This window comes from Netta rufina, assembly GCF_964035555.1.
Source record: "Netta rufina genome assembly, chromosome: 6".
Lineage (NCBI taxonomy): Eukaryota > Metazoa > Chordata > Aves > Anseriformes > Anatidae > Netta > Netta rufina.
In genome coordinates, this window is record NC_140129.1 from 24,236,596 (window position 1) to 24,261,048 (window position 24,453).

Genomic DNA, 24,453 nt, shown 5'->3' on the forward strand with positions numbered 1-24,453 from the left:
GTAATGAACAGAAACTAAATATGCTGAGTCTTACTTCTTTGCTTTAAATACAAGACAGTCTTCTTATTATATTGTTAATTGCCAAACAAAATTTTTGAAAAGCAGGCTCCAATTGATGTGTCCTTGGAGAAAGACTTGTGCTCACCCTGCAGAAAGCTTTAATTCCTCAGTGTATTTTAAAACAAGGTTTTAGTGCTGAGCTTCCTGACTCAGACCAAATGAAATTCAAAAGATTTTTTGACAGGTAAAAATGAATAGTTACTAAATTAATTGTCTTTGAAGGAAAAAAAAATATATCAAAGCTGCATAAATGTACATCTTCCCTCAGTTTCTAAAATTCTATTTCTGGAGATTAAAAAGTTTCCCATTTTATTCAGCAAGCAGGTTAACGACGCTTCTTGTGTGTATGTAAAGCTGTAAACGGCTGCGTGAGATGTAGGCACGTTTTATTAACTCCTTCCTCTGTTCATAGAGTGAGTAGTCGGCGCAATTATTTTGAAATATAGCTATTGCATAAAGGCAGGGCAGACCTTCAAACTGGGTCTTAATGTCATTAATACTTTCTTAACGCAATTTATTACAGCACAACGAAGTGCCACGATCTCTGACCCGTGTGAGGATGCAGAACCTTATGAAGGCATCTCGTTAAAGGGAGGTGGGAGCCCTATGTGGGGTTGTTTGGTGCTGCTGGCTCCCCAGATGCACCTTCATCCTAACAGGGTCTGCATGAGGGCTGTGAGCTTTGTGGCGGGGACAGGGCAATCTGGGCATAGCCAAAGTGCGGCGAAAAGCTTTGTGCTGCAGTTGGGTGGCTGCCTCACGAAGCCCTACAGAGCTGCTGAACACCACCCAACAGCACCATTAGGGTTGGGAGCGACCTCCAAGAGGCCAACCGTGCCCTTAGGACCAGTGTCACCCACTCAGTGCGTCCCCAAGGAGCAGCTCCAGCCTTCCCTTGGACACCCACAGGGATGATGACCCTGCCACCTCCACGGACAACCCGGTAGAGCCTGCAAGAAGAGGTCCCGCACAGCGCGGCGCCCCCCTCCCAGTGCCAAGAAGCGACACCAGGCGATGCAGCGGGGCTGGGGGCTTCGCCTGGAGGACGCTGCTCCCGCTCCGGCTCCGGCTGAGGAGGCAGCGAGGCGGCGAGGCCGTGCGCCCCCCCCCCCCAACCTCCTCCCTCTCCCCTCAGGCGCTGCAGGGCCGCCATGTCACCCCGCCGCCCGGCACCGCCCCGGGCTCGGCGGCTCGGGGCCGGCCCCCGCGGGCAGGCGGCCTCCGCCCGGGCCCCGCTGCTGCTGGCGGCGGCGGTGGCGGCGGTCCTCCGGGCGCCTTTCCCATGCTGCACCGCGGCGCGGCGGCGCTCTGTCGCTGTCACCGCCAGCAGGAGGCTGAGGGGAAGGCGCCGATCGCGCCGCCGGAGCCGGAGCGGGAGCAGGAAGGGGCCGGAGCCGCCGCCGCCGCCAACTTCCCCTCGGCCTCCCCGCGCCCCGCCATGCCCGGGGCCTCCGCGCGGCCGCTCTGAGCCGCCCCCTGCAGCCGCCGCCGCCTCGGCCCCGGCTCCGGTCCCGGCCCCGGCTCCGGCCCCGGCCCCGGCCCCGGCCCCGGCCCCGGCCCGCCTTCTCCTCGCAGCCCCGCGGCCGGTAAGTGCCGGGCAGGGGGGAGCCGGGCCCGGCCGGCGGGGAGGGACGGGAGGAAGGGAGGCAGGGGCCGCGGGGAAGGCAGGGGCAGCGCCGCGTCCCGCCCGCCCGCATGGGCCGCGCTTGGCCCCGCCGGCGGCTGAGGAGCGGGGGGAGGCGGCGGGAGCCCCCGGGACCCCCCCGCGGCTCGCTCGGGGTGCGGGGGGCTCCCCGCGGGCCCTCCGGCTCCCCCCGCGTCCCTCCCGGTTCCCCCCCTCGCCGCTCCCCCCCGGCCCAGCCGGCCCCCAGCGCGCCGGGCCCCGCTGCAGGCCGCGGTGGGGCCGGCTGACAGGCAGACAGACGGACAGACCGACAGACAAAGAGCCGGGGCAGCCGCCGACAGACCGACGGACAGCGTGTGTGTGTGTGTGGCCCCGCAGCCCGGCCCCATCCCCGTGCCCCCACACCCCTCGTGGCCCTATTCCCCCCCCCTCCTGCCCGCCCCCATTGTTCCCGGTGTAAGGCAGGTGAAGCGCGCGGAGTTGTGGAGGGTGATTTATTTTTTATTTATTTATCTATCTCCCCCCCCCCCCCCCCCTCCTCTTCTTAAATAACCTTTCCCGAGTCGCTGCTCGGAGGGAGCTTTTGGAAGTGGCCTTTCTGCGGTGCTGGGAGCCTCTAACAAGTGCCAGGCGGGAAGGGCAGGGAGCACGGGGAGTCCAGCAGGAACGAGCCGGGCTCCGAAAGCTTGCACTCAGCTCCCCTGCCCCGGTCCCTGCCAAATCTCAGCTGGGATGAGCGCAGCAAAGGCTTGATTAAGCTGGCTCATAAAAAGGGAAGGCATTTATGTCGCGGCCGTAAATCACCTCTCCGATGGCTTCATCTTCGCGAAGTGTGTGGAGCAGCTCGGAGATGCTTTGCGCAGTGGTCGGAGACAAGTGTGCGGATCCCAGCGGTCGTGGCTTTGGTTTTGCTTTGAAAGTCTGCCGGCAGCGTGACCTGTGCACATGTGACAGTCCGGCCCAGGAAGTTTTAGGTGGGAGAGATGTTGTGCTGCTGCTCAGCAGCATCTTTGCCTTTGGTACCAGGAAGAAAAATTACAGGGAGCTGTTGTTTTGTCTCCACTGGGATCTTGGTTGCCTTGTTTATTTGCCGTACTTACAGATTTCAGCGAGGCTTTTCAGGCTTGCTGGCAGTATGTACCTGGGCCTGTCACGCTTACATATTTTGGAGTGCCCATATCAGATTTCTTTGTAAGCGAGACAGCTTTTGCACTCGTTCTCCATGCGTTTGGTGATGCGTGCCTTGCAAAGAAAAGAGGTGGAGAGGTAGTGCTAACCTACATCGTTTTTTACAGGTGTTCTTAAGCTGTAATCAGAATTCGACCAGGCAGTGGTTGAACCCAGACGTGAAGTCTCTCCTGCCGCGAGACAAGTTGCACACCTGCAGACAGGGTTGGTTTCCCAGTGCCCCGCTTCCCACGCTGGGGATTGGGGCGCTGCCGCTGACAGCTGTCATCTGCAGGAGCTGGGGCTGGGCTGGGAAGCTCCGGAGCTCCTGAGGCCTGGTCACACGTGGATCCAGTGGGATCTGCAGGCTCTCGATGCGGGGTGCAGTCAGGTTCATAGCGGGGGCAGGCAGCCTTGCTCTTGTTGCAGTGATAAAGGGGAATTCTACAAAAGTTAGTTCTTCAGTTGTACTGTTTCCCTGAAAGCAATTCTTACGGCCTTTCCTCCTGAATATTCAGCTGAATGTATGCGCGTATTCAGTTTCCAGAAGTGTTTTCTTTCTCGTTTCTGTATGTCTGCATGCTCTTCTTCCCCAAACGTGTGTAGGCAGTGAGCTCATAGAGCTGAATAAAGCTCAAAAGGACGAGGCTGACCTCTTGCATGCAGCTGGTACGTTTTCTGTCTTTACTGCTCAGGCTAGGGCATGAGATAACAGATGCACTTATAACCGATGTTTCTGTTATTGTTTTCCTTGCCCACGTGCGTTTAATTGCTGCTGTACTGCAAACATATTCTACTTATGGAAAATCCCTAATATAATGGATTATGAAAGGAAAGCTTAAGTGGGTAAGTAGCTGCGTGAAGACCACAGTGGTTAAAAAAGTACTGTCTGGAAGAAAAACTGCTCAGACATTAAAGGTTACGTTGCAGGCTAAATTGTTCACCTGACAGAACCTCCTGTAATGCTACTGTGTAGTTTCTTAAAGGACAATTTTCACTCTTCAGTTCAGTGTATTTAAGTTTATTGGTATTAGGATTTAAAGCTTTGTAGAGCAGGCGTTTATTCTAGAGAGAGTTGGTGTGGTAAAGCCACTGAGGGTGGAAATTCGTACTTCCAGTTGAGAACTTCTGTGTACCAGTAGTGGTAGAGTTGAATTACCAGAATATTAAGAATATATTACTCGAGTGAAATATAATAACAGTACATCTAAAAGAGCTTAGCTCGCTTCTAGCTGGGTTCTTTGCACTACAGGTTTGATGATGTAAAACTGGAAATGGTGAAGATCAGGATATTAGGTGTTAGGCTGTTGACTTAGGTAAAATATTTTAAATTTACCAACGGGGAGGAAAGGTTTAGCTGCTTTCTAGTATCGTGGGGAAAAGCAGAGTGGGATTGTCTTTTCTATCTGGTGGTAGAATTAGCGATGTTTTTTTGTGACTAGGATCTCTGTGGAGAATTCCTCCTGTGAGGACTGTTACGTGTACTGTTGTCCCCCTGTAAATACTACAAGGGGAGACCTGTCTGTGGCGAGCAGCTTGATGGAGTGAGTGGGCCTTAATCTATCTAAAAAGGCTTTAATTGTTTAGCATAGTTTGGGATTAAGCTTGATTTAATTTTGGCTCTAATATGAAATAGATTTTTGTGTGAAGTAACTAAAGTTAAATAAGAAACGGCGACATATAAATCTTTGACAAATAAACTTACTGGTATTGTTCTGGAGTTCTTGAACATGAAACCAAAGTGTCTGATTTTGTTTTCCAAACTTAAAAATCTTTTCCACTGAGTGAATGTGAGAAGGAATGAGAAGTAAATGCCACTGGAAATATTTTAAAGACTCCTCTAAGTGGATCCAGCAGAGAATAGCATCACAGAATCATAGGTATGTTTTATTTAAAATAAGCACTCTTTCTGCCTCTGTCTGGCATTTCAATGATATCTACCTTTCAAATCAACATAATTTACGATGAAATAGATTCAAGCCTTTAGCTCTCAGTCTGATCTGCAGAGCTGAGTGCCTAAAGACAAATGAAGTCCCACAAAGCCTCCATGGATGTAAGTAGACGTGTGTGTCTGCTTCTAACAAGTTACAAGGCTCATGTGAAGCATCACTACAGTGATTAACTCATATTTTAATTTAATTTGATTTTTTTGACAGAAATATGTTTTTGAAAAATTAAATTTCCTGGAATACTGAGATTCATGAGAATATTTTTTTGCTCTTCTGTGTATTGGAATCTGCAGAAACCCTTGAACTAGCGGTGAAGTTTAACTTACTTTAACACACACGCAACTTACTAGCTTTTGGGAGCTGAGACAGCGCTTGACAGGACGTGTCAGAAAGCAGCAGCCATTGGCTGTAACATATGTAGGTGTATGCCAAGCACAAACTTCCCCCTAACAAAAGAAAACCCATTCAGACTTTCATGAGGTTTATTTTCAGTTGCACAAATGCTTTTAGTTACTTCATTCCAGTTACTGTTCAGTGCAGTTAAAAGCACAGTTCCATCTGTTTAGTTCATTAGTGCACTATATGTTTTTCAATATACATTTTTTATCATCTCATTAGAATATTTTATACACCAGCAATAATGTCATAAACTACACAAGTGACATAGGTTAAACCTATTTAACTTACAAATTATCACACAAATTAAAAAACTAACATATGTGAGTGTTCCAGTGTTATTTCTGATTAAAATGCCTGCCCCTGCCCGCATATAGGGATTTTTTTTCATATGTTATTCTGATATTCAGCATTTTGGATAAAATATCAGGAAAAATCCATAATAAGTTCTCACAGGACTTGATTATAAGTGTGTCCTAAAGGGGAAATTCAGCATCTTTTAGAAAGATGGCAGAAAGTTCAACATGCAAAAAGGTTGAACCTCCTGATAACTTCTTCCACGCCGTCAGAATTTTACACTGGGAGGTGATACAGAGACTGTTATCACAGTTGCTCAGAAATAATTATTAGTGTACTTTTATGATATTGTCAGTGTGTTAATGTATTTAAGCCTGATACTGCGAGGCAGCTTTTTCACAAATAAGGTGATACAGTTAATGTATTACTAATTTGTGTTACTTAATGATTTCATTCCCTTTTGTGGAACCAGCAAGGCACAGCTCTTCAGCTGGCTCTGCATGCTGGCCATAGCCTGCCACTGATGCGCTCCATGGACATATTAGTAGTGGAGTACCTGCGTCTCGTCACAGTCTGTGCAGAAAACTCTAAGGCAGTACTGTCTGATTCTCTCCTTATGACTAGGCTGACGTTTTTGTAAGTGCAGAATTAAACAGTCTGATGATAAAACGAAATCTGTGTGGGAAGACGTTCCAACCTGCAAACAGCACCAGGGTATAATTTATGAGCAGCCTATCGAATATAAACTGTCTAGGTCTCTAGCATGGCAAAAAAAATACCACAAGGTGCCTGTGAAGTAGCTGTGAAGCAAAATCATTTTTTGATGCAACACGTGATACTACTATTGCATAAAGCTGTTGTGGTATCTGTGTAAATAAACTCAGATATGGGAGTGATAAACAGTTTTACAAAAGACTTCAAACGGCAGTTGTGTCCGTAAGCTAAAAAGATGCCCATTCATAAGCATTTCAACAAGTATCGTAGTGGTGTGGTAATCATTTCCCATAAAGTCCATGTAAACTTTTACTACATATGTAGCCCAGCACGGATGTAAAAACCGCTGTTAGCAGCGTTTACAGTGCCAGTAACATCGTGACCAGGTCATGCCACCTCAGTGCAAGAGGTGCAGTGACAAATAGTGATGCTGGGCAGGTTTGACACAGCCATATGTTCGCTGGCAGTGGTTAAGACAGAAAGGGGAGACAAATGTGTTGTACACTCCCTGAATTTTAACTTCTACGCGATTGCCTGGAAAATGAGTCAAATTTATTTCTTTTTTTTGCTTTTACTGGGATTAGGTTTGAATGAAGGAGTTAGCATTATATTCCTAAAAAGTATGGGTGAACGTATAAAACAATTCTGGCATCTGTTTGTGATGATTTCTGGCCTAAGGCTTTAGTCAACTGAGCTTGAGAAATGCTCAGCGTAAACTGGAGAGAGTTTTGCCAACCCCAGCAGCACGCTGCCTGCCTGGCATGCAGCTGGAACCCGTAGCTGTTTCCTGGGAAGGGGCAGAGCACACGGGCAATCTCTGCCTTTGCCAGCTTTCTGCAGGCTTCCTTTGGTGATGCAAGCTATTTAGCTGGGCTTTCACCAAGCAAATCTGAAATATTACATCGCTGACATTCTTCAGTTTCGTAAAGGGGAGGAAGAGGGAGCAAAATGGATGTGAAAGCCAAGAAATGAGTGCATTGCACTGGGCTTGATGTCCGGGGATGATGTTTTAGTCTGTAAGCATTATAACAGCATTTCCAGATGCAGCCGATGATTTCGGAGTTTTTCAAATGAAAGTGCTCGGAAGCAAAGTACCATCTCTGCTGCTGACCTCCTGAAATGCAATTCTCCCCTGGTTTTGACCACATACACAGTGAGTCCTGACACAGGTCACTGCTATGCGAGTCTGTCAGATGAAATATGCCTGAGGTGGATGACAATTGTCAGGCTTTTACGTCGGGTCATCTGTAGCGCTGCGCAGTTCTGGACACAATAGGAGCTATAAATAAATTTAAAAAGTCTTCGCGTGTTGTGTCCTAAGTTTCTTTTATCAAAGGGGTTCTTGGCTAAAGATTGCTAAGCTCAAGCAGCACCTTTTTTGCTGAAATAATCTTAACATGTCAGGGGAATTTTTGTGATGAGCACTGCAGACAGAGCAGGTCAATCCTGAGGACACCACAGTGTGGTGTAACTGATGTTAGAGATGATGTCTTCAAGAAGAGTCTGTAGAATATGGGTTTTCAGCTTCTCCTGTGACCTTATAACCACTTTATTTTTTGGGGGTATAAAATCTAGAGTAAAGGTGCTGTGTGTGAATACAACAATATCAAACAGAAATGAGTAAGTTGCATGGGAGGAAGCCTGCCGTCATTCCTCAAGGAGAGCTTTATCAGGCTGCTGTCCTCAGGACCTCCCTCTGGCTCTGGTGAACTCGACAGGTAGATGCTGCTGAGTTTTTGTGTGGGCCAGCAAGAAGATGTGGAAAGTTATGTGGTTGTCTGCAGAGGGCCTGGGAAGTTTGGATTGTTTGGGGGTATGAGGGAGTCATGGAAAGCTACTTGGCTTTAGTTTTGCTTTTTCCTTTTAGAGATTATGAAGTTTGCCAGTAATATCTTTTAAAATGACTCATAGCAAATAATTTTGATGTATTTAAAATATTTATTTTTGTGAGCACAGGTTATTTATACTTGACATGAAATTAAGGGATTGGGATGGAATAAAGCAGAGTTTGTAGGAAAGGAGCATGCAGAGGATGATCATCCAGTTGTCATAATACATCACTTGAATACGTAGACTAGGCGGCAATTTGTAGACAAACCCAGGGAGCTTGTGTTCTTAATCCGACAGGTAAAAGCAGATCAAGCCAACCAGACATGCTCGGGCTTTTCTGGTGCCTGTTAGGAGCCCCTGCTCAGCGCTGTATCCTCTGTATCGGGTCAAATATAAGGAAGCTTCAAGCAGGAGTCGACTGTACTGTAGAAGGGGAAATTGGCACGAAACCTTATCTCTCAATCCTTTGCCTGACCCTGCAGTTCGCTGCCTAGGGAGCCTTTGTGTTGTCCCCAGCTCGCATTCCTTCTGGGCCACGGGGCAGCGTGGAGCTTCCCACAGCTGTGGTGATCCTGTGCGTATGGCTGCGTGTCCAGAAAGCGCGGGATCGCTTGTACTTACACGTGCCAGGTGCCTGGAATTTGCCCCTAAGTCGGGCAGCTCTTCTGTTTCCATCTGTGGTTATGCACGAGTTGGCTTGGGCTTCTCCTGGTGCTGTCGCCCAGTGGGAACCAGTGGGTGCAGGGCTGGAGCCTCTTAGCAGGGTTGGACAATAAAACAGTGTCTGGAAGGCAGTCTGTAAACACAGGGCATGCTGGATTTCTCTTTTCCCCAAGTCTTGTAGGAATATTTTCCTTCTTTACAGGTTAGTTTCCTGCTCATGCAGTAATACAGGATTGTATTGGATGTATCCTACTAAGACTTGGCTTCCCCGTGGAATTGCTCGACCAGGGCTTCTTGGAAGTTTCAGACCTGCTGGGGATGGCAGCTCTGAATTGTTGGCCTGGGAGTTAATGGCATCGAGGACCTTCAAGATTTTTGTTCCTAATAGTCATAGGAGTATGATAGAAATCAGTGGGGTTCCCTGTGCATGCAATTTTTGGGGCACTAAAGTGGCGTTATCTGGAAGTTTTCTTTGGGGTTGTGGCTGGTCTTGAGAAGCAGACGTGCTGCAGAAGCACAGCGTGTTTAGGAGTTACCTGATTTGACTTTTTTTTTTTTCCTTTGGAGTGAGGATCAGCCAGACTGAAAAAAGGCTGACTTACAGCTCTGGTATTTGGTGTAAGCGGGGTGGGAATAGTTCTTAGTTGATTCAGTCTGACCACAAATGTTGGTTATCAGGAGGGAGGTGATGGATTTGTTGCAGCAACATGGAAAAAAAGGCCCAGACTGTACAGAAGCGTGCTCTTCAAAAACTTCTTCGTTGTCCTGGCAACTTTACGTGGTCTGTCACTTGCTATTGTACCAGCTGTGGGTTTTAAGAAAGTGCCCTAGTTGTTGCTCACTTTCCTTAATTATGAATTTGTTTCTACAGCTTCTCCTCTGGCCGATTTCCTGCAGTCTATAAACACAGACGTGTGTTGGTTTGTGTACTGACTGCTCCCCTCCCCCTTGCTGAAGATGCTTGGTACTCCCCTTACGCCGTTATAGCAGGGTGTGGGTTAGGCCACGGTCCCTAATTCGTGGGACAGAAATTGCTCCTTGGTGATGGTACCGAGACCGTTGCCTCTTTGCTATTTTCATATCCTGATCCCGCTGTCACCTCGGAGGGGTCTGACCACCTTACGGAAATGTCTCCTGTGTTAGGATGAGCGGCTGCCACCTGTGGTTCTCTCCTGCTTTTTCCAGGGATTATTACGTGGCTTTATTTTCTATACCATGTTGTGTGTGTTGCCTTGTGCTCACATTAACAGAAACGAGGTAGGTTAGCTTCCTTGAGCTTGAACTATTTTTTTTTATGCTTTGTTTTGTTTAGTACCTTGTAGTTGCTGAATCTTGTGGAATGGGTCCCTGAAAGGACCTGAATTTTTGGGGGGAAGCGGAGCCGTCATCCAAGGCGTTTTTCTGAACTTTTGGGAGGCCTCTATCTGATATTCTGGCCCACGGTGATGGCCTTGAGATATGCCCACTGAAGGTAGCACAATGGTGTCTGAAAAACAATAAAAGAGAGCAGAGGATTCGCCTGGTCTGCCCGCAGTGCCTCTTTCTGTAAAGGAGGGATTCACCCTCTCATGCTCTTGGCTAATTGGATTTTCTGAGGTTACTGTTCCGTGTGCGGGTGAAAGGTATGGTTAAAAAGCAGCCAAAATGCAATAAATATACATTAAAAATAAAGTTACACTGGCATATTGCACAGCCTCCTCAGCAGGCTTAAATGAGAAAATGCTCCTTGCTGGTGCCGCTGTGTGAAAAGTCAGGCTGCAGAGAGCGCAGCATCCCTCACGAGTCCTTCCGAGACCTTACACAGAATGCAGCCTTCCCCTGAATAAGTCTACTGTAATGAAGTTAAGGAAAAAATGTGTACTTAGCTCATGCCAATATCCTAGAACTGAAATTGCAGCTTAGGAGAATGATTCCTGTATTCCAAAACATTTTCCTTGCCCTCACAGTCTGAGAGCCAGTGTTTAAATCATGCTTTCAACCACTCAAGTAAGATGTAGAAATAAATATTGTCTGAGCTCCATGAGATGCTTTGTGTCTGTTATTTGTGTCCTTCTCACCTGTGGTTTAGGTTACTGTTGGTACTTTCCTAAAAGTTTTCCTTATGCTGTTGTGTATGTACATGAGGGATGTCCTCCAGGTTCTCTTGAGACAGCTTTCCCTGGTAACTTCAAGGTTTTGGGATCAAATCCTTCCTGATTATACTTTCATTAGCATATTGCCCAATGTTATTTAGTCTATGTGGACTTACCAGGGAATTGGCTTGAATTTTTTCTGTAATTATAATTTTTCTTTAATGCCTGTGGATGACCTTTTAGAAGAGAATGAGAAGATGAAGTAAAATCATTTCAGGCACGAAAATGGTGCACTTAGAACGCTTCTAGCTATAAGTCAAGCACACAAATGTTAAAATTGCAGTGTTCACCTATGCCACCGTAAGTTTACCATCTGAAGTGTAGGTGCACTGACCCAGGAGTAATATTATCTGGTGGTCTTTAGTGGTACATGAGCACGGCGTTTCCCCCTGCAGTCCCCTACCTTTCTGAATGTACAGGATCCATAGCGCTCGCTGGCTAAGCAGCTGCTCGCTAATTTGTTTTCTGCTCATTGCATAATGCCTCCTCTTACTGTGCTCTGCTTAATCCTGCTCGGAGGGCAGACTGAATATATTTCTTCGTGAAGGAGAGGTTTGTGAGGCCCTCAGAAATAGCTCCTACTGCTCTCTTCGCACCCAGATCCTAGGTAGGTCAGTGCCCCCGCTGCAGCGATGAGGAAGCGGCAGTGCGGGAGGGGAAGGTGATGTGCCAAGACGACAGATTTGCCCAACAGCAGCGGCACGGCTGAGAAACGGAGCCAAGCTCTGTTACAACATCGTGCTTGTAACCCGTCGTGCCGTTGTACTCACCTTTTCTTGATGGTCCTGTGTCTGTGCTCCCAAATTCCTCAGCTTATTCTCCACTGAAGCGACTTGTCTGGATGAGCTGGAAACACGCTGGCTGTGCCCTCCGAGCAGTGCCTCGGTCCCAGGGGATGCCAAACCCCTGCGGTCTGCCTTCTTGCAGTAGTTACCTAAGCCACTAAGGCGTGGGCTCAGCTGTCCCTCTTGCATATGCCACCTTCTTCCCCCAGGAGCTGTGTTGGCTGCAGGAACGTGAGCACCATGGAGTGATCAGTTCACCCTGCTGACCTATATTGAACACTGCTTATTCTTACGACTATTTCAGTGTGCCTCAGGGAAATGAAACGGGTACCTCCATTCTTATTTTATGGTTGGGGAATTGATGCCGGGGAGTTAGATCGAGATTTGTGTGTAGTGTGGCTCCCACTGAGCTCTGGGAGCTGTAGAATTGCAGAAGAAGGAGCAAGGATAGGACCCTATTTTGCAAGGCAGTGTTGAGTGGTCATGACTTTCTTTTCCTGCTATCCATGCCTCGTTTGCACACGTTTCAGCCATCACAGCAAATGCAGCAAGGGTGTTATAAACGTTCTCACTATTTTACCTGCTTATATGGAGCAGATTGATCCAGTGTGCTGAACAAAATGATGCTTTATAGAAAAATACAAATGATCTTTAATTAAAAAGAAGAAAAGATGTGAAAATCTATCATATTTTCATATGATAGATATGAAAATAAGCTAGAGAGGCAAATGATGATGAACCTAATGATGAAAAGTACCTGCAGTGTGGCTGTCCCTGGCTTCTGTAAGTTTGCATGCAACTTCTTGTACTCTCCCAGGGCTTGTTGTGTAAAATGTTTGAAGGATTTTTAAAAATCAATCTGGAAAGAAACAGCAGAAGTACTGTTGTACATACATACATATGCAGAGACCTCTGCCATTTGAGCCAGGAGGGTAACTGATAGCAACAGCAGGTTGTCATCTTCTGTAAAATAACACTAGCATGGTGCTAGTGACAAGAAGAGATGCTTCACAGATACTTGCAGATAGTAGAGGGGTGGTGAAACCCAGGAATTTCTCCAAGGAACTCAAGGGCTTGTCAAAAAAAAAAAAATCACAGTTTTTAAAAAGCAACATATTTTCCTTTTCCGTTTGTTTTCAAGGTGAAATTATACGGGAAAGGCTGAGCCAGTTAGCCTCTGAATGCTGCATGGGGAAGGACCTACTCCCACGCTATTTCGAGCTGCTTCTGACAGATTCTGTACAGTACATCAACTCAGTGAGTTAACCTGGCAGAAAATAAGTAACTTTTTTTTTTCTTGCCAGCCTGAAGGACTTTTAAATGACCATGTATTTGTAGGAGCATTGGGGTAGGCACAAAAGATAGGGTGGCGTGTCCCAGGAGGAGGGAGCTTAGCTATGTCATACGACTGCACTGTAAAAAAAAAAAAAAAAAAAAAGGCATGATACATTATCTGAAATAATTCTACAAAAATTCAGCTTTAGAGGTATGCTTGCAATATATCAAATTTTACAAAATTTTAACAAGTTGGTGTGAAGTTATAAACTAGCACAAGTACTTACAAGGTGCTGGCTAGCCTTTGCTTTGTGTAGGGCTTTCTGTCCCGTGTACAAATTCATCTGAGGATTGAGTTTCATAACGTAAGGGCAGAAATTCTGCTCTTTTGGGTTAGCTGCACAGTGGTAGAGGTCCAAATATACATTCTCAAAACTACTTGTTTTCTAGCAGGTTGAAATTAAGTGCCACCAGATCAGTGGCAAACCAGCTTTTTCTCTAGATAAAAAGCAACACTGCCTGTGACTTCTGTAATAGGGAAAGTGTGTTTGCTCCACTGGTAACATCCCTGTGGGTGTTGCAGTGCAACTGGGCTTTGCTGACACGGTCCGGAGAGCTTCTGATGTGCCTGCTTGATGTTAGACCGTGGTTGTGCTGGGCGTGATCAAATACTGAATTTAGAGTAAGCAAGGTGGCAAGGATTTTCATGCACGGATAATTTTATGCACAATAAGTAGATTTTCGGTGAGTAATCCTGTTGATTGTAAGAGGACTATTCACAGCTCAGCGCGAGCGTAAGTCTGGGTGGGATCAGGCCCTGCGCTGGCACGTGTTCAGTAACATGGGGTGTTTGGAAATAGCTGTGCAACAAGTCTTAGGAGTGTTTGTATCGTACGTTGCATTTTAGGATGCGTTATTTTTATGATCTGTGAACCTGTGCACAATGATTTATGTTTGTTCACTTTTTCTGTTATACAAGTCATCATTTTAATTCATCCTTTCAAATGCCTGTGTGCTAATTGCAAAATCTTTCAGTTGTGTCTTATTTTCTCAGCAGGGAGAAGGGATGCTAAGTTCATGTAATGTTCTTTATTTAAAACCATTAACGAGGGTGGTATTTTCTACTTTCCAGGTGTATGATCAGAATTGAACTTTTGGTATTGTGAAAGCGAGCAGTGTTTCCCTTTCCATTTGACTGCATCCGTACTTTAATAATGCCGCCAAGTATCTTTTCTGAGGTGGGAATCCTCAACATGTTTCATGAGCTGATAGGGTTTTCAAATGGCTAGTAGGAACCTGTGGAATTGCGATCTTTTCCTTCTTTTGGAGAGCGTTGCATTGAGGGCAGTTTTATTAATAGGAATGCATCACCATAAAACGTGACCTAGGCACGTGTAGTTTTTAATGTGCTATTAAGCCATGTTGCTATTTCTTTCTTCTCTCGCATTAGGAATTGCAGAATTACGTGGGTTTTTTTGCACTGCCTTGAGGATATAGATACACATTGCACCTCTAAATTTAGCATAGCCTGTAGGTACGTCTGCGTGGCAGCTGTACCTCCTTCATTTGCATGTGTACATCACACTCGGGCTGCAGGTTCCCCATACACCCATCTCTCATCTAAGCACTGCCTGCAGCAGAAAGAAGCAGCCCCTTTCCCTTCTCCCTGCCTCTTCCCTTGCCCATCTCCTGTGCTCGCTTCCTGCCTACCCCCGTGACCCGGAGGACAGCCGGTGGCTTTGCTGGTGGCCTTTTGTCCAGCTCCACTCGTGGTGGCACGGTGACAGTCGCGCTGCTCATCCCAGTGAAGGCAATGAGAACACTGGGAGAGGGGCTGGGCACCGGGCCATATACCTTCCATTCATTAAAGTTTACATTTTAGCACAAACCATTGTAGTTGGGCCATAAAGGTGAGCTCCAAGAAGGAGTCTTAGTGGTGGGTGCTTACATCAGAACACCATGGAGGTGCTACAGGCACCCTAGGATTGCTGTTGTGTGTGCACACTATTTTCTCTATCTTGTCTCTCAGTTTTTAATTGTCCAACATACTTTTTTTTTTATCTCTCAGTCTTTTAAATCCTACCCATAGAAACTTCATCCAGTACTGCACATAAAGATTAATTTCAGAGGTGAACCAAAGCAGTATCTCTAGGTGCTTGCTGATCATTAAGTAATCCTTTGCTGCCTGCTTCAGAAAAGAAGGGAAGAAGTCGGAGTGGAAAGAAGTGGAGAAAAAGAAGTGGAAAGAGCAGGAAAGTACATGGCACTCCGGTGGCTAACAAGTTGTAGCACTTGCCTTCAGGGGTGCTGCTCAACCTTAGTGCAGAGCAGCCACCATCCCACCAGCCTTTTTATTTTTGTTTTTTACCTATTAATGTTTTCTTTTGACTGTATTGCAACTGTTGATTCTGAATTGGAAAGGTTGTCACGCTTCTCATTTACCCTGATGTGGTTTAGGTGACTGTTTCTATGATAGGAATATTGTCTTTCCCACTCAGCTCTCCAACTTGCTGCACCAGGGATCGCTGGAAAAACTGATGTCAGGGGTACTGAAACGAACAGTTCTGAAGGACTGCCGTAGGCTCTGGCACGGCAGCGGCTTTTGAAAAGGAGCACATTGTTCACTGGCTGTGGATGTTCTGCGAGCAGCTGCTGAGCACTGTGTGAAGAGAGAAGATGCTGAGATGATCTGATGAGACCTTTTCTATGCAGTCCCTCCCCAGCCTCTTTTTTATTTTTCTTTCCTCAAAATGGGAGCTATATATTCAAAGAAAATGCTAAAATTATGCGATTATTTGGTGGAGCTTAATAAAAGTTCTGCAATTTCATTGAAAATGTCTCTGCAATAAGGATAACAATGTTTGATGCCAAGGGAAGTACTTGTGTACGTTCGTGTATGCTTTGTGTTATTGTAACTTCGCTCAAGATAATCTCAAAATGAGTTGATCTTTATCTCACAGATGCATCTTGCACTTGAAATATTTATTTAATCTTTGCAGGCTTGGTAAAGTGAGCTGCTTTGAATGTTTTTAACTTAAATTTTCTTTATCCCACTGTCATTCTTCCAAGAACACTTCTCCTCATCTTTAATGTAAATGATAGGATTCCTTTTATGTGAGCCAAAAGGTGTCAGATGACAAATTACCCTTGTTTCACTGAGATGGTGGCAATTGGGATACTTCTCATTTGAATTAGTAGCTTATTTGTGTTTGTAGTTCTTCTTTTTCAAGCAGTACCTGATGTCATATGACTTACACTGTGCTTCATCGCTTAGAGTACGCAGCCTAAGAATATGCTACAAGTTCTTGTTATTTCTCTCTGAAAAGCCAGATGTTTGAAAGCCTGATTCAATAAGCAGCACGCTCACTGTACCAGCAGCTGATATGACTCAAGATCATGATTGGAAAACAACCGAGTGTTTGCAGTTGCATGACTCTGCTAAGTCTACTTGGCAGGGTGAGAACGAAATAGTTTCCCTTCCCCTGGCAATTCAGAGCTCTAGTGAGACCAGGACATGCCATCTAGTGCCCGACTGTCTTCTGGGCAGCTGCTCTGTCTTGCCAGCTCCCCTATGAATCTGCCTGTCTCTGTTGGCGAGAGCAGCAGCTCTTCTGCAGCCTGAAACGCTCGGGTCTCTCTATTATCATTTGTCTGCCTATCTTCCTGCCGGGAAATAGCTTTGTATCCAGGATTTCCTCAATTCATACCTAACTTCGGGGTGAGACGGCAGTATGCTCCATGTGGAGCAACCGTTTCCGTGAGTGGCTTGAGCAGAGCGATCAGGGCCACTGTGTTCTCAGACTTGATGCTGGTTTTTTTTCCTTAAATCACCTTGCGTTCTTGTATCCCAGTACCTGCACATACCATTCCTCTAAAGACTCTGTGCTGAGCTTACACTGTCGCATTTCTGTAGCATGGAACAAAAGTGCAGCAGATGATGATCTATGTAAGATGTATGCTGAGAGTGGATAAACTTGGGATAAAGGCTGAAAGGAATAAATATATCTGCTCGTTTTCCTTGGAGTCTATCTTTCATTGTACATATTTAACATGCCCTACCAAGAAACCTTAGCTCCTTCGCACCATCCTTTATCAAATAGTAACTCCATGGGAGACAGATTCTCAAGACCTTGAGTTCCTTCTCGCATTTCTTACTTGACACAGGATCCTCTGCACTGATAAAATGATAAATTCACCCTTATGTTCTTTTAGGATCACTAAGGTCTGTTGCACGATCTCTCTGGGAGACCTGCACTGGTAGAAAAAATGCAGCCTTTGTGCTATGCCAGGGGTTTTTTTTGTTTGTATTACTGCTGAGAAACTATCAGTATGGTTTCCCAGTTACCTCCCCGAAATACTTTATGGATTATATAATGTCTCTAGGTGGCTGTGTGGCATGCCAGACATCCGTTTTCTCTTGAAGATGTGAAATCCCATTCTCTTCCTATAAAGTGGATTAACTGGGAGTAAGCTTGTCACCTAGCACTACCTGAGCTCGCTTACGACATTAAGGAGTTGTCAGTACTTGAAGACAGATGCTTTGAAAATCAAGAGAAAGACTCCAAACTTCCTTGTGTTAAAATTGCAGAAGAACAAAAAAGGACAGATAACAAGCAAAAATGCTCTTAACAGAATTTTTCCTCTTCTGCTTCCATCACAGGCTTTTTTGGGTCTCTAAAATGTTTTTGTTTTTTTGCATAGGAAGGGAGATTATTAAAATTGTTGATGACATTGTCATATATAAACAGATTTAGCTTGGTGACTGCGTCCTCCTGACTTGTGGCATCAGAAGGCTTATTAAAAAGACCTGTAATTGTCTGAAAAGCTTCTTTCTTTGGCGTGCCACTTAAATAGCTGAAACTTGGAGAAGTCAGCCCATGCTGGCTATCAGCTTTTCAGTGATACAGTCAGAAATTTGGAACATCTCCTGGTAGGGCATGGGAATAAATATTATTCCAATTCTGTGCTATATGACATGAGCTGTAACTAGAAGGTGTTAATGTGGAATTTTTTAATTTCATTTTTTAGAAAAAATGAGTGAATTTTACTTTAGGAAGAAGATTAAGAGCTAACAGTAGGATTGGAAGCAAAGTATAATGTAGCAGAACTTCGAGATCTTTGTCAGCTGGTTCTCTGGTGGCTTGTGTTCCTACCCAGTAGGCTAGGATCTCACCTGCAGAAAGGCTGCTCCGTGCTTTGTAAGCTCCCTGTAGTTCAGCACAAACAAATCTTTGCAAAGGTTTCAGGTGCATCAAGAATTTTCAGAAGATATTCCTGGTGAAGAAAGTGCTTTGGAAAGCGATCAAACAAGACTGGTAATTTAAATAGTTGATGTACACTCATTTGATCCAGTCGTTTGGCGAGCTGGCAGTGGGTTTGCAAGGAGCTGGCAGTGGGTTTGCAGGGGGCTGCACCACCATCCCGTTCATATTGTGATTCTGAATGCGACAAAATCCAAGGGGCTGGCGTAGCTGTCCCCAAGATATGCTGTTTGTGCTTCACCCCGCGCTGTCCGGCCCCGCTGTGCCTCTGCTCCCACCCCATGCTGTTGTGTAGCCATTGCTGCCAGCTGTGGGACGAGGCAGGGGTGCAGGAGGGATGTCTGTCTGTCTGTGGGTCTGTCTGGAGCAGTGGACCAGAGCGCTGTGCAGCAGGTAGGAGTTAGGGGCCTGGGGACTAGCACGGAGGAGGCTGGCTCCTGGGACCCATGCAGGACACCAAGAAGTTTTAGCCCTGCCATGCCACACATCCCACGGTGTGTAGGGAGGTCCAGAGGGCTGTGTCCTGTCCTAGCAAAGTCACATCACCTGAGGAACAGGGAGGGGACAAGCAGATGCTGCCACTGCCAGCCACAAAAGCCTGCTGCCCTGTGTTAGACAACAGAGGAGAAAGCCATGCCACTTGTTGGAATATTCCACTTGGTATCTGTGCATCACGAATCAGTGTAACTACCGGTATTGCTCTTCACGACTGGAATTAATGTTTCCTGACTAATGCGCCAGCTTAGCGGGTGTGAAAATGACTGCCCTTTTCATAAACAAATTGTACCTCGCTGTAGTCCTTCCTCGACGTGCACGCTTAGCCAGAAAGTTCTCTTTTCTCTCACTCGGGGATATTAAAGGTGTTCCTGCAGCTATAGCATGCCCCGGGGTAGCTGTAACAAAAGAGCACATAAAGAACAAGGAAATAGGGGGGAGCTGGACCAGTATGACATTGGCATTTCTCAGACAAACAAAGCAGAAAAAGAGAAAAAGGGGAAGAAAAAAACAACATTTTTTGAAAAAATAAGGAGTTAGGTCTCATTTAATCTTAGGCTTTTGCCAGCAATCGGAGGGCACCTTGTTACAAACCTTTTGTCTGAAAGTCTTCATTGGTGTACACATGAATGTGTGTGAAAGGAGAATCGTTTCGTGTTGAAGCAAGGTATCCAACTCCCCGCTTCTGTTTGGGTATTGGTGTTAGGAGTGGAGTGCATGTACGTATGCTGAGTACTGACTGGGGCCTTATAAATGTTTTTAAGTGAAAACTTGAAGCAAGAGCACCGATTGGAGATGTTTACTATTAAAACTTTCTTTGTAGGTTATTGCACTTAAGAATGAACATTGAAGACAAGCTGGGAGGATTATTTCTTAAATGTGGTGGCATAGACCAAATGCAGTCATCCAGGGCTATGGTAGGGATGGGTGCAGTATCTGACCAGTCCGGAGTATCGGGAGACCGGCAAGAGGCAGTGCTTCAAGATCGGACTATGGCACACCAAGAAATTCTTGCGGCAGACGAAGTGTTACAGGAAAGTGAACTTCGACAGCAAGAGATGATTTCACATGATGAACTCATGGTCCATGAGGAGACGGTAAAAAATGATGATGACATGGATGCGCAAGATAGACTTCCTCAAGGGCTGCAGTATGCTGTTAATGTCCCTGTAAGCAATTTCTTTGTGAAATATTGGAGAAATTACTAGGGAGCTTGATCCGATAGTCTTATCCTACTCTGGCAAGAATCTATTAATTGCTTGTTTGGATTTTGATTATCAAAATATTTATGAATAGATGCTGTTTATGAAAATGTCATTTGCCTCTGGCTGTGGACAAATTTTTCCAATTAAGTATAATCTTTAAGTATCTGTTTTATAAATATTTTATAATCAGGCTGTTGCCATAAAATTAACGAGTTAAATTGTGCTCTTTTAAATACATTTAATGTTCGAGGGTAACTACAAACCAGAATAAATAGCGTTATGAAAAGTTGCATACTGTTTATGCTGTTGATAGTGCTGTTTAGTTTCTTTTGACGCAGGAAGCATCTTCTTATATGTTTTCAAGCTATGTGGACGCTTAGCAATTGCATTCACGCTGCAGGTTGGACTGTGACACTTCATACATGACCATAAATATGCCCCTCCTTGAGATCTAATAGAAAGTTTCCCTCATCTTGCCCAGAGAGAATACAGATGACTTCCTTTTGAAAGCAGAACGTCTGTCTGTAAAGCAGCACACCATCACTGATAGCTGTCAAACATAAAGGATAATTACAAGGACCTTAAAAGCAGCTAGCCTTATATATGAAGAATAATCCTCGGAAAGGTAGCGTTGTGAAAACACGACTCTGTTAGCTGTAGATCAGGCAGTTCAGCTGTTAGAAAAATGTAAGAGTATCTTGCTCTTCATTGAAGTGCACAATAGGTGAAGAAATATTTTTGGAAAAAAAAAATCCCATCGTTAGCAATATTTTTGTTTTCTTTAAAAGTACTTCTGTCTTAAATATATACTAAACTATTCCGTTAAATCTTGCATTGACAATACACGGACTAAAGTAAAGTAGGTGTGAAAAGCTGAATGCTTTTACAGATGGAAGTGATTTTAATATAAGAACTGATCTCAAAATCACCACAGATCAGAAGGAAAAAAGACTTTGGGAGATGAATGAAAGGATACATCAAAATGTCACTGTAAAAATTAACTATGCCCTTTTTACTTAAGATTCTTATTATTCCTTTCACTTAAATTTCTGAAAGAATGAAGCCACACGATAATTCCCTTAGAAAAAGGTTTTCTGTTTCAGCAGTTTGTCATCTTCTAAAATTGAAAAATTGCTTTTCTGTAGTGAGAACCTTACCTGAAACTGGCACTTGGTATCTTAACAGATCAGTGTAAAGCAAGAAATTACCTTTACTGATGCATCTGAACAACAGAAACGAGACAAAAAACAAATACGAGAGCCAGTAGATTTGCAGAAAAAGAAGAAAAGAAAACAGCGTTCACCAGCAAAAGTAAGACATTGATTTGGCAAAACCAAGATTAAAAGAACCTGAAGATTGGGTTGACTATGACTAATTTCATTAGCATTTGAAGTAGTTAGGCTGGAAATTGTTTGTTTGCTCAGTGAAGATGCAGTTCTGAAGTTTACCAGAGACCCAAATCAAAACCTGATATAACAGTGTTTTTCTTTGAACTCTTTTTAGCAACATGAACCCTTGACATATTTTAACATCTGTCTCTCCAGGGAGTTCTCTCCAAATATTTTTTTTAAATTATGAGTCAGTAGCTTTGTAGACAACCTATAAATCATTACTCTGTATCAGTCTAATAATAGTTGTGCTTTTCTGTGAGCCTGTCAATTTTATATGCTTTATGCATAGTGAAAAGTTTTTAAAAAGAAATCTAAAATGGTAGTTTGGAAAATTCTAAAAAGTTATTAATATATATAAAATAATCTACCAGTAGGGAATATTCCTGTGGTCATAATCATCTTCATATATGTATTTATTGATATCAAAAGATTCTTATGATAGCTGCTGGTTTGTTACTTCAAAAATTGTTTTGTAGATCCATTCATGAAGAGTATGTATCCCTATATGTCTGAAAATTTAGGTTTTCTTCTGTTGAGAGCCACTTCAGATAAAAACAGAATCATTTCACCTCGTGAGGTAGCAGTGTTATACCTTCTAGCAACTCTCCAAATCCATCTTCAGATTTAAAATAGAACATATGCTGGAAGCTCTGATAGGTAAAAACCAGTTATATATCATCACACAGAAGCCCTAAAATAAGCCTACTCTGAAACCAACCTAGACTGTGTATGCATTGAAGGAAAACTCAGCCTAACACCACGAAGAATTCCAAAAACTCCTGCTTGTTGTCCTGGGATTGGGACCCTTCAACCCTCCTCAAAGCACTGTCGTATTCTTGGAAAGTTGACAAATTATATCAAATTGGGTGTGGAAGCAAGTTCCAAATCCTTTGCATCAAGGTATTTGTCCTTTTGATAGAGAAAGGCGATGTAGGTCGAGTACCCTCCACAGATCACTTCCATGGAAACATTGCAAGGTAGGAGAGGCATGTGTCCCTCTTTCTACAGACATATACTTGCATGCTTCCTTTTTATCTTCCAGTCTGTCAGTGCCATTCTTTTGAGATAACAAAAGATTGAAAAATGATCAGGAGAATTGTTAAACAGGTTCTTTTTCAGTCTCTCTTCCCCTTTTTTCAAGCTTGTCAGAGTAGAATGGCAGGATGAAGCTGAAGGGCTGACATAGGTGAGAGCCTTCTGCAGTTTGAGTTAGTGCTCCCAGAGTAACAGGGTAGATTTTTCCATCCAAACAGCAGCTGGGACTTTTACAAATGGAAGTCAATTAATTTACTGAAACATTTGAAATTTTCTTCTATTAATGTAGTCCTCATATACATAAAAAGTCAGTAGCTCTTATGAATCCTATCTACTTTTCCCCTTCCATGCACACACACATGCACAAGAACACAAATGCATGCATGTACACACACACACACACACACACACGTTACTTTTATTATGAAAACTGTCAAAGTTTTCTTGATTTAAGACATGATGCAATGAATGGATGCAGTGGAAGAGCTCAGGGTTAGTTTGCACAATTATTTAAAAAAAATCAATATATGAAAAAAATCATAGCAGGTATTTAAATTTATTTTAAATAACCAGTTTCATTAGCTGAATGCTGTTACAGTACCTAATTATAGTTGTCTGTATCAGAGACTTACTGGAGCTGTAACATACCAACCCTACAAACGTATGAATGTGCTTGTCCTTCAGAGTGAATGCGCAAGAATTTGCTAGCTGAGACTTTCACTCTTGCTGATTTTTTGATGCAGCAAAATTAAAAATTGTTAAGTAGATCCTATAGTATTTGCTACTGTGCAGAGATACTTCATTTATTCTGACTCCCTTTCTCATCGCTATCATTATCATAAAACTTTAAACATCATAGCTAATCAAAATGCAGATGTGTTTCCCCAGCAGATTTTTATTTTATATTTTTTAATAACAAGGGACTAAATGTTTTATGTAAGGTTATTTAAGCGCTTCTTTATAGCTCTGTTTTCAGTTAAGTAAGACTTCTGGAAATGTAATTTATTTACTGGTTTCCTTATGCTCTTGCCAGAGATGATAGAGAGTTTGGGTGTGGGTTTTTTTTTTTTTTTTTTTTTTGACAAATTAGAGCAAACCTGTAATGAGCTTTACTGAATAAGATATGGTGTAATTTTTTTTTTCAATTACTTTTTTCAACTTTATATTAAAACAGCTGCTTTGACACCAAAGCAGTTGAGTGTAGAACGTTGAATTTGTCAAGGAGATGCTCTAACATGTATATTGAGTGAGCAATATTTTATTGAGTGAAAACCTTGGGAGAAGAATGATACTATTTTCTTAGTTGTTTGGCTTTGGGGTTTTAGTTTTTAAAATATAATGTTGTCTCCAAGATTGCTGATATATGTAGATATAGGTAATTTGTATGACTATCCTGGATAATTTGTATGTTACTTTGCAAATTGCAATAATGATTTGAAAAAAAGAACATAACTTTTCACTTTTACTTTAAAATGTGATTATCCATGGTTCAGTGCCCAGAGGTGGTTTGGTTACTTCACGTCCTTTCCAACAGACGGACAAAGTAAACAGTAGCATATAAAATGACTCAGCTGTGAGTAGGGAAGCTCTAAGTTGATTTTCTGAGATGCTTTTGCCTCCGTCCTGTTGAAATACTTCTTAACGTACAATGAGACACAAGTTGGATTGGACTGCAATTGGAAATGTAAGCTAAAAGCCTAAGAAGTAGCTTTATAGAAATTAGCATTGTTTTACCTGAAATATTTAAATTTTCTGCATCGAAAAAATGTTTTTTTTTTTTTTTTTTTTTTTTTGTAGTTAATAAGACATCTTTAGAGGGTAGTGTGAGAACAAATTTTACTCTTTTTAAAATAGATCCTTACAATAAATGAGGATGGATCACTTGGTCTGAAAACCCACAAATCTCATGTTTGTGAGCATTGCAATGCTGCCTTTAGAACCAACTACCATTTACAGAGACATGTCTTCATTCATACAGGTACTGCTTGACTTCAAATTTGTCTTTTCTGCTATATAAAGGGTTGTTTACTTATGTTAAAATGTTTTCAGCTATATGCGGATTTCAGTGTTAAGACTGTAGCAAACTTGGCATCTAAGCTTAGAGATTCCATGCACCAAAGTGTCAAAAGAATACCAGGAAAAAAAAAATCAACGTATGTTTAATCAACTTAAGA

General features: G+C 43.7%; 1 protein-coding gene across 2 annotated transcripts in view; it reads left to right on the plus strand.

The window, feature by feature from the left end:
* Positions 1-1,387: 1,387 nt before the first annotated feature.
* Positions 1,388-24,453, plus strand: part of ZNF148 (zinc finger protein 148) — a 39,102-nt gene continuing 16,036 nt past the window's right edge. Inside the window, exons 1-4 of one of the 2 annotated variants that reach the window (XM_084289117.1) lie at positions 1,388-1,646; positions 19,472-19,817; positions 21,039-21,164; positions 24,134-24,257. In XM_084289117.1, coding sequence (XP_084145243.1) covers positions 19,488-19,817; positions 21,039-21,164; positions 24,134-24,257 — 580 coding nt within the window. In that variant the 5' untranslated portion in view covers positions 1,388-1,646; positions 19,472-19,487. The remainder of the gene's footprint in view (positions 1,647-19,471; positions 19,818-21,038; positions 21,165-24,133; positions 24,258-24,453) is intronic. The other variant, XM_084289118.1, reaches the window with a different exon arrangement.